The following is a 9,825-nucleotide window of genomic DNA, read 5'->3' as shown; positions in this document are numbered from 1 at the left end:
CCCTTCCCCCTCATAGACTTACTGGCCCAGTTCTGCTCTCCAAGCTGCCAGACTACGTGTCGGCTATCAGACTGGTATCGGCTGATATGGCCGGCTAATAATCGGCCATCAGTACTGGCAAAAAATAATCTTTATTGGTGCATCCCTAGTATGAATCGTATTAAGTTTGTAATATTTTAGTTGCACAGTCCTTCTGGCATAACAGAACAGCTCTGTGCACTAAAATGTGTACTTTGTTTTTGTTTTTTTACTATCCTTTTTGGAAGAGTTTGTTTTATAAATTGCCATGTGGTATCCATCGACAACAACACAGCATTTCACTGAAATGCATTTAAAAGCATTTATCTTATGACACGCTTTTTGAGTTCAGATCTATCAGTTACTTAAAATGATTTAAGTGCATACATTTCCTACGTTTGGAGTGACATTTTTGAACGACTCTTTTTGTTGACTATACTTTTAAAAATATTTTGGAGGCTCCATCTTTGGAATAGGATAGTGGTAGATCTTTTAGAATGGGGGGCATGGAACATTCCTGATAAGTGAAGATTATGTTGGATTTCAAGTTTTTGAGGGTGGGATAGTCCCTTGTTCTGTTTGTGCAGCGCTGTTTACTGTGCTTCTACACACTGCTGCAGTAGATTAAGAAATAGAAATTTCTTTCCAGAAAGTTTTTTTACCCTATTTCTGGTGCTTGAAATATGTTGTATGCCATTCCTCACTTTCCAATAACTTGCATTCTTCCTTATGATAATTACTGCGAATCTAGCCTTTAATGCATGTATCCCTCCAGAACTCCTGTGACATGAGTTTATTTCCTTGCCTTAGCTGAACTGTCAAGAAATAATCAGGTGAGAGACCTCCTATTCTCTCTGTAGTAACCTTACGCATTATATTTAATTAACTATGGGCCTTTGTTCTCTCTGGTCTCTCTTGGCCCTGAACAGAGCTACTGCATACTTGGCAGAGCCATCAAGGACTTCATTTCTGTTACATGACCTGCTGGCAGCCATGGAACTCTTTGACCTGAACATCAGCTTTGTTTTCCTGGATCAAGAAAAAGCCTTTGATCATGTCAACCATGACTTTTTATTCTGGACTCTGGAAATCTTTGTTTTTCTGGGCCTGTCTCAACCATCTGGCTTCTATACTGGGACATCTCTAGCCTCCTGAAAGTGAATATAGAGCCATGTACCACATTTCCAGCATGCAGAGGCATCCAGTAGGGCTCTGTGCCCTAACTATTGAGCTATAGTCACTGGCTCCACAACATAAGCCGATGATGTGACTCTTTGTCATCAGGGAAGATGACATCCAGTCCCTTTTTGAGTGTCAGTAGGCTTACAAGTTTGCCTCTGCAGCCCATATCAGCTGGACCAAAAGTGACACACTTCTGCTGCGTGTGTCTGGATGCAGGGCTGTCTCTGGGTGGGGGGGCAAGTTGGGGCAACCACCTTGGGCCCTGTGCTTTGGATGGCCCTGCAGAGCTGGGTGGAGAGGCTGTGGCTGCCACTTTTGTAGTGGAGCCTGCCTGCCTGGTGGGTTGGGCAGTTTTTGCCTGTTCTGGCCGGAAGCTCTGGCTGCCACCTGTCCAACTGCATCCGATATGCCGGGGCTTTCACTCCCCAGCATAAGTGTGCCATGGGATGGGGAGGAGGCAGAGGAACAACTACAGAGGTGGCATTGGCACCTACCTAACTTCTACTCTGGCTGGGTCCTGGTTATCAACAACCTGGCAGCTGCTACTCTGTGGCCCAGGTGCAATTCTGGACCCACTTGTGACCCTACTCTAATGGCTCTGAAAGCTCCTTGTGGACTTCTGGAATGGGCACCACTGGCTTCAGTAGCCTGTTCTGTCAGCAAGTGAAGTTAGGACCTAATTGACCTGGCAAGCAGATTGGTTGCCTTTTGCCTGCAAGCTCTTCGGCACCTGCTCTTTGCTAGGGAATGCTTCCCTTGGCAACTGCTTTCTTTGCTTTCCTGTGAGGGGCCTCAGTCTTCATCAGGAAATGTTCCTGTTGGATCCTGACTGCCTTCTTCTGGCTGGGACGTCCTTCTACTACAGCCTTGCCTGGGTGGACCTACCCCTGGACTGAGACCGCATGGTAGGTGCCTGTGATTTTTTTCAGAGCTGTTACCGGAGTCCCTAGTCCATAATCTGGCCTTGCCACAGGGGGCACTGAACCAAGCATCCTGAAGTCTCATTACTTCCTTAGTCTGGTTGTATTTCATCAAGCTGATCCACCTCTGACTCAGCGTGATCCACCTGGCTCTTTGCTGAAGCCCTATTTGACCACCTGGACCTCCACTCTGTTTTGTTTTGCACCTCTTGGACAAAGTAAATGCTGCCATCCCTGCAGATGTGCTTACTACCCTAGAATAGGGGTTCCCAACCCCTGGGCCCTGAAGGGTTGGCTGCCAGTCCACAGGAGGGCTGGGTGCTGAACCAGAAGTGACCATGGACTGGCAAACTGCAGACTGGAAGTGACCAGCATACTGCAGATTGGCAACCAACCGTTTTTTAAATTGCGTATAACAGGCCAAGATGGCAACTATAAAAAGTTGCAGAAACTGGCTCAGCTGCAGGGCTGACTCCAATGACACCATCCAACTCTTTCACTTTCTGGTCCAGGCACATGTCAACATTTGAATTTGAATACTTCAGCGTGGAACAAAACGTGGACCCATTTCTGTCATGCTGGGCCATCGAAGGGTCCTTCTGCAAGGTGGAAGCTGAACAGCTGGTAGCCCCATGAGGGGCATGGGGGAAGGGTTTCATTCTCTGGTGACATAGTGTTTCATGCTTGGTCCCTGCACTTTCACCATTTGTTTTTAATATTTGTATAGTAGAAGTTTTAAAGTCTTATCTCTCTCATAGTTTTCTTTTAGGTCATCTATTTTTCTGGTGGATTATTACTAATGAATTTCTAACTTCTAAATAATAAAGGATAAGATTTCTACCATAAATTGCCTGCTGGTCAGATCGGCAAGAAATCCTGAGCTTAACACTAAAATGGAATTTTAGGTGATTAAGAGGCTAAGTTATCATAATTTTGTGGACTTTTTAGTCCTCGGAGAGGAAGGTGTAAAACATTGACTTATAGCTGCAGCATACAGCATACGTTTGTTTATGGGGTGAGTGTTTGGTTTGTATCCTGGTGGTGAAAATGCAGTAGATTACAAGGTTTCTCCAAGATTTTAGGCAAGATTAAGGCAAATACTTTAATGTGACAAAAATTGAGGTTGGGTTTCTAAAAGCATAATTAATTTTCTTGTGCCAGTTTTAAATATAATGGGATAATTTCTGGAAGAAAGGGTGGGTATGGGCATAGAAAATGTACGGTAAGGCATAATTATTTTGTCATCTATTATAATAGTATTACCTTGATTTTTCTCCAGTTTCAGAGTTGGTGCACTTCAAATTCCTTTAAGTAATTTAAATCTATACCCATTGTTGTAAGATAAATTGCTGTTAACTTGCACTGTTACTGCTTTGAATTATAGCTGTCTTGTCACTTGTATGGGCTAAATATTTGGTCCCTTTATTTAGGGTAAAGTGCTTCTATGTTTACTTCTAAATCTTTTAAGGCGCTTATGATCTAGGTTTGCATTTTTCTTTTTCAAAAATCGAAAAATAGAAGAAATGGTTTGTATTACTGACAGCAAAAGGAGTGTTTATTAGCATGAGTGCATGCAAGTGTGTGTGCTCGCCATCCTGAAATTCACTGTGCCCAGATTAAACGTATTGGGTTCTGAATATGTGCCTTATATTAAATTTATTTTAAAAATTTCCCTGATAAATAACATAATTAAAATGTCAGTACAGTCTCTTGCAATTAATTGACTCTTAAAGTATAATCTAATGATTTAATATGGCATTTGTAGCAAGAGCTTGTTGACCTTCATATAGCTAATTAGGGTAATTTGCTGGTGTAAGATTCTTAAAGTATTACCAATGATAGGGATTCTGGGTCTTGCTCAGTTGCAACACTTCAGTGACGCTGCAAATGAAAATTTTATATTTAAATTGTATACCTGAAGCTTCCACAACATTTTTCCCTCAGGTTTTTGATAGGTTAGTTACTTGACTACAGGCCTAGTCAATGCCTAAAGATAGCCATTTGCTTTGTGCATGCAGGTTATTTATTACCAGTTTCCCTGCCTGAGGGTGGTGAGGTATATAATAACTTTGACTGCAGGCAGCTGCAGTAGAGGAGCTGGTTGTCTACCTGCTTTGGATGCTGGTGTAATTTATATCAGTATATAAACCTATGTACACTTCACTGTTATAAACGGTTTCATGGGTTAACACCCTTAGAGATGCTTCTACATTTAAAAGGAGTCCTGGAACTAGGAACAGTGTTCCCTACAGGTTATAGACATGGCATCCCTTCACACCGGTGGTAGTTGTAGCTTTCTGCCTAGTACAGTGGTTTTCAAGTGGGGGTACACAGAACAAATAAGAAAAAATTACTAGAGGTACACCGATACATTGGTCCCATATAAGGAAAAGTGACGGTATCGGCACTTCGCCTTTTTGGGATGATGTGGCCGATAAATGCCCTATTCATGCGTGCAGCCACAGTGCAGCATGCAGGCGGCCAGGCGTACAGCCCTGCAGTGTGGAGAGCAGCTGTATTCGGCTGGTAAGTCTGTTGTGAGGGAAGGGGCATGGTGGGGGGGGTGGGATGCAGATTGAGGCCCCCATGATGAGGCAGGGAGTGGGGCTGGGCAGAGGCAGGCGGTGCAGAGCTGGGGCAGAGCAGGGGATGGAGCTGTGAGTGGCTCATCCTGGGGGCTGGCTCACACCGCTGCACTACCCCAGGAAGGCACAGGGTCTTGTACCCCCAGATCTGTCCATGGGTTGAGGGTGAGCTGCTGCTGCAGGCTGGGGCCAGGGCAGCACCGGCTCTTCTCAGCAGGGGGTTGGGCCCGGGCTGTGCTCGAGGGTGGTGGAGGCGCTGGGAGTGGGGGCTAAGGTGAATTTTGGGGTGGCTGCAGCTCCCTTCCCCGCGATAGCCTCCCTCCCAGTGCCACCACCGCCAACCCTGGAGTGCAGCCCCATCCCAACCCCCACTCCAGAAAGAGCCCGGCACCTCCCTGGCCCCAGCCTGCCTTCACCTTGCACGCAGGTTTGGAGCACACCCCCCACCCCCCAAACCCTCCCAGGTGTGCGCCCCGCAGCGTGGAGAGCAGCTAGATTCGGCTGATAAGTGCCCACTACCTGCTGTGCTCCCTGGACAGGTTGCTCACAGCTCTGTCCTGCTTCTTGCCCTGGCTGGGCAGCACTTGCCCCTGTCCCAGACCCACTCCCTCACTGCCAGGGCCTTGATCTGCTCCCCCTTCCTTGGCCCAAATTGTTGTGGCATAACTATGATGTGTATCTATTTAATGCATATATTAATAATGAATTATAATGTTAATTAGTGTAGCCTGCCTTATATATAACATCATGTGTAGCATTAAAAACAAGGAAAAAAAATATAAAGGGGTACATGAGCTGAAACTTTGAGACAGATAGAAGGGGTACAATTGTTTAAAAAAAAAAGATTGAAAACTCCTGGCCTAGTAGATGAGTGATTTATAATATATCAAGTTTTTGTAGGATGTTTTCTGGTGAAACTGTAGTAGAGGTGAATTATGTTGTAGGTACTTCCAGGTTTGGTGGAAAGATTGTTATGGAGGCACAATGAAGTTTCAGGCTAGCTTCCATTACGCTTCTGAATCTTGCGTTTAACTTTTTCACGTTTTGCTAAACTGAAAATATTTGATGTGATTCTACCTTGGATCAACATGCAGCATATAAAGTTTTTTTTTTTCTCTGTTTGGGCAAAGGGTACAAGCATTTAGGAGTTCAAAAATGAGATACTTTCTTCTTGAGTCAGGCCCTATGAAGAGAGGCTGAAGGGCCTGAATCTATTCAGCCTCCACAAGAGAAAGCTGAGAGGGGATCTGGTGGCCATTTACAAACTCAGCAGGGGAGACCAGCAAGAATGGGGGGGGCCGGCCTCTGTTCACCCGGGTACCACTGGGGGTTGCTAGGAATAATGGCCACATATTGTTAGAGAGAAGATTCAGGCTGGACATCAGGAGACATTTTAGGCTGCCAGGTTCTGGAATGGACTCCCAGGGGAGGTGGTGCTTTATCCGACCTTGGGGGTCTTCAAGAGGAGGCTGGACAGATATTTGGCTGGGGTGTTATGACCCTGCACTTGTTCCTGCCCAGGGCAGGGGGTCAGTCAGACCTGATGATCTGTTTAGATCCCTTCTGACCCTAAGCACTATGAATGTTGTCTTAGCTCATTGATTAAAGAGCTTCACCTTAAATTACCCTTTTTTTTTTTTTTTTTGCTTCAGTTCTGCCAAAATGTGATTTGACTGATTTTTGAAGTAGAAATTTGGCCATTGAATTCAGCTCTGAACTTAATTTTGGGTGTGCAGAATAGTTTGTGTGCCAGACATGCACTTCTAAAGTTTGCCTCAAACAGATGACTTCTTTATGGTGGAACTGTAGAATTTTAAAGCCAGGTGAGAGGATTTAGGAGCACTTAAACTTTTCAGGAAAGAGCAAAGGGCCTGTGGGGGTAGGAGTTGATTGTGCATGGGGGTTGTGAAGCAGTGCCTAGAGCCTTCAAGGACAAGGTGACCTTAGATGTGCCACCTTGTGGAGCTTTGAAACTTTACAGGAGGAGAGAGATGCAACTAAATGATTTTGATTTAACAGGAATTTTAAAAACCTACCTAATGTACAGTTGGGGGATAAATGAATCAGTCTGTGTAAGAGAAAAGACAGGAGGTTGCACATGACAGTCAGAACTGTAGCGATTTTTACGGCTAAGCTGTTTTTGCTTTAGATTGAGGTTTGTTTTGTTTAATGGAATTAAGCTGATTTTAAAAGAAAGCTTTGCAGAGTAGTGATTCAGAAGAATAGTGATTCAGAAAAGTACTTCTTTAAGTTGAGAAAAATGCTTAACATGGCTTCCAAAATTGATACAAAGGAAAGAGAGGAGACTAGTCTGATACTTTGGGACAAAATTGCAGTGATAAAAGACTTTACAGTGATTTTTTGGGTGGGCATGGCAGATCTGAAGAAAATTGCTTAAAATTCTAAGTTTCTAACAGAGGGGCAGAAGCTGCTTTCAACATGGAGGCTTCTAATCCTTTTGCAATGTCTTTATTTCATAGCAAGCAAGGGCAGAGCAGGAAGAGGAGTTCATCAGTAATACTCTGTTTAAGAAGATTCAAGCTTTGCAGAAGGAGAAAGAGACGCTTGCTGTAAACTATGAGAAGGAAGAGGAATTTCTCACTAATGAGCTGTCAAGAAAATTGATGCAGGTAATTGATTTCTCTGCTTGTATTTCTTCCCATAAACCCTGGGGTCATGCTTTAAGAGGTTAAACTTAGTTTTTGTTGGCATGATTACAGACAAAGGGTTATATAGTCAGTTCAAGCTTTTTTCAAAATGTATTAGTTAGTGCAAAATATTTTTTTCCTTTAAAAAAAAAAAATTAAACACAGTCCTATGGAGTTTGCAAATCAAGCCACCACATTAGGACCCTAAAAATAAGAGAGTATATTTAGAGGTACTTGAAATAGTGAAAACTAAATGCATTTTAAAGATTATTTTGACTTCTAGAAAGTTTTTGTCAATAATGCAAAATTAATCATACTTTACAATATGATTTTAAATTGACTGCTTTAAAATAAATGTTAGAAAAATAAGTGCATGCATTTAGAATATGACATTTGAAATGTTATTTGCTATCTGTTAAAGGGTGACCTATTGATATTTTTAGTAACAGATGGCCTCTTCCTTTTAACATACTTTTAATATATATTTTACTGGTGTTTCATTTAACACACCCTAGTTCATCAGGGAAGGATGGCCCAGGGATTAAAGTGCTAACCTATATTGCAGGAGAGTTGGGTTTAATTCCCTGCCCTGTCTCTGATGCATTTTGTGACTTTGAGCAGGTCACTTAGTCTCCCTCTTAGATCTGTGCAGGGAAGGATGCTTGTTGTGAGTTCCAGCAGGATACTTGCACTCTTCAAGTCCTCTAACACTCTTCAATTCCTCTAACACTCAAAACTAGGTTGGAGTGATGTCACAGAATGAATGAATGAATGCAAATTGCAAGTGTAGATTAATATTAAACATTATTAAAGAGCTTAATTTCACAGTTGTAAAGCTCTTATTTTCAATAACAGCCTTATGCTGTGAATAATTCTACTGTATACTATGTTTTCTAGCATATAACACCTTCAACTATAACACACACTCTAGTTTTGGAAGGCCCTAAGAAGAGGCAGGGAGAACCTTATCTTGGAGTACCAACTGTTGGGGGCTGGGCACAAGGGTTCACCTGATCTCACATGCTAGCGCTTGGTCCATGGGCTGGATCAGTCCTAGTGTGCTGAGTCTGGGCACAAGCCACACCATATAAAGTCCTGATTTGGTGTGCATTGGAGAGGTAGGGCTCTCCATGGGTCCAGCAATTTGGGGGCTGTGGTGGAGGAACAAGTGGCAGCATTTGATTGCAGTGGCTCCCAGAGCCATGGCAGTTTGTTGCTGGTGTTCCACTTCTTCCCTCTTCTCTCTTTTCCCTGCTCCCTAATATCTGGATTCACGGCAAATCCTTCATCTTACATATAATCCGTACCCCAATTTTTCCCAGTGCTGAAAGAACAGGTTAGGGACTATTTAGAAAAGCTGGATGTGTACAAGTCTGTTGAGCTGGATGGGATGTACCTGAGGGTGCTGCGGGAGTTTGCTGATGAGATTACAGAGTCACTGGCTTTCATCTTTGAAAATTTAAGGTGAACAGGAGAGGTCCTGGAAGATTGGAAAAGGGCAAACATAGTGCCCATATTTAAGGAAGGCAAAAGGAGGACCCAGGGAACTACAGACCAATCAGTGTAACTTTAGTCCCTGGAAAAATCATGGAGAAGATCTTCAAGGAATCCATTTCTAAGCACCTGGAGGAGAAAAAGATGATTAGCAACAGTCAGCATGGATTCACCAAGGGCTAGTCATGCTTGACCAACCTGATTGCAGTCTATGATGGATGTAGGTGGACCAGAGGATGTGGTATACCTTGATTTTTAGCAAGGCTTTTGATAAGGTCTCCCACAACATTCTTGCAGGCAAGCTAAGGAAGTACAGGCTGGATGAATGGTGGATAGAAAACTGGCTTCGGCATTGGGCTCAGAGGGTAGTAGTCAGTGTCTCAATGTCTAGTTGGCAGCCAGTATCAAGTGGAGTGCACCAGGGGTTGGTCCTGGTGCTGGTTTTGTTCAGTGTCTTCATCAGCGTCCTGGAAGATGGCATAAACCTGGAAGATGGACTCAGCAAGCTTGCAGGTGACACCAAGTTGAGGAAAGTAGTAGATGCACTGGAAGGTAGGGCTAGGATTCAGAGTGACCTAGACAGATTCGAGGATTAAGCCATAACGACTCTCATGAGGTTCAACGTATACCAAGTCCTGCACTTAAGGCAGAACAATCCCATGCACCAGTACTGGCTGAGAGACAGCTGAGCAGAAAAGGACCTGGGCATTACAATAGACAATAACCTGAATATGAACCAGCAGTGTGCCCTTGTTGCCAAGTTGACTAATGGCATACTGGGCTGCATTGGTAGGTGTATTGCCAGCAGATCAAGGGAAGTGATTATTTCCCTGTATTCAACACTGGTGATTTCATAGACATTTATTTCATAGACATTAGGGCTGGAAGGGACCTCAGGAGATCATCGAGTCCAGCCCCCTGCCCAAAGGGCAGGAAGTCAGCTGGGGTCATAGGATCCCAGCAAGATAAGCATCCAGT

The 9,825-nt window shown here is 43.8% G+C and overlaps 1 protein-coding gene across 1 annotated transcript in view; it reads left to right on the top strand.

The window, feature by feature from the left end:
* The window catches only part of CCDC6 (coiled-coil domain containing 6), a gene marked incomplete at its 5' end in the record, with an annotated part of 81,510 nt that overhangs the window by 36,011 nt on the left and 35,674 nt on the right, over nucleotides 1-9,825 (top strand). The window contains one exon of the mRNA XM_019538621.1: nucleotides 7,186-7,335. Coding sequence (XP_019394166.1) covers nucleotides 7,186-7,335 — 150 coding nt within the window. The remainder of the gene's footprint in view (nucleotides 1-7,185; nucleotides 7,336-9,825) is intronic.

Source organism: Crocodylus porosus, unplaced genomic scaffold (assembly GCF_001723895.1).
Source record: "Crocodylus porosus isolate Cpor-Errol unplaced genomic scaffold, CroPor_comp1, whole genome shotgun sequence".
Classification (NCBI taxonomy): domain Eukaryota; kingdom Metazoa; phylum Chordata; order Crocodylia; family Crocodylidae; genus Crocodylus; species Crocodylus porosus.
Note: the sequence above shows the minus strand (reverse complement) of the source record. Positions and strands in the feature narration are given on the sequence as shown.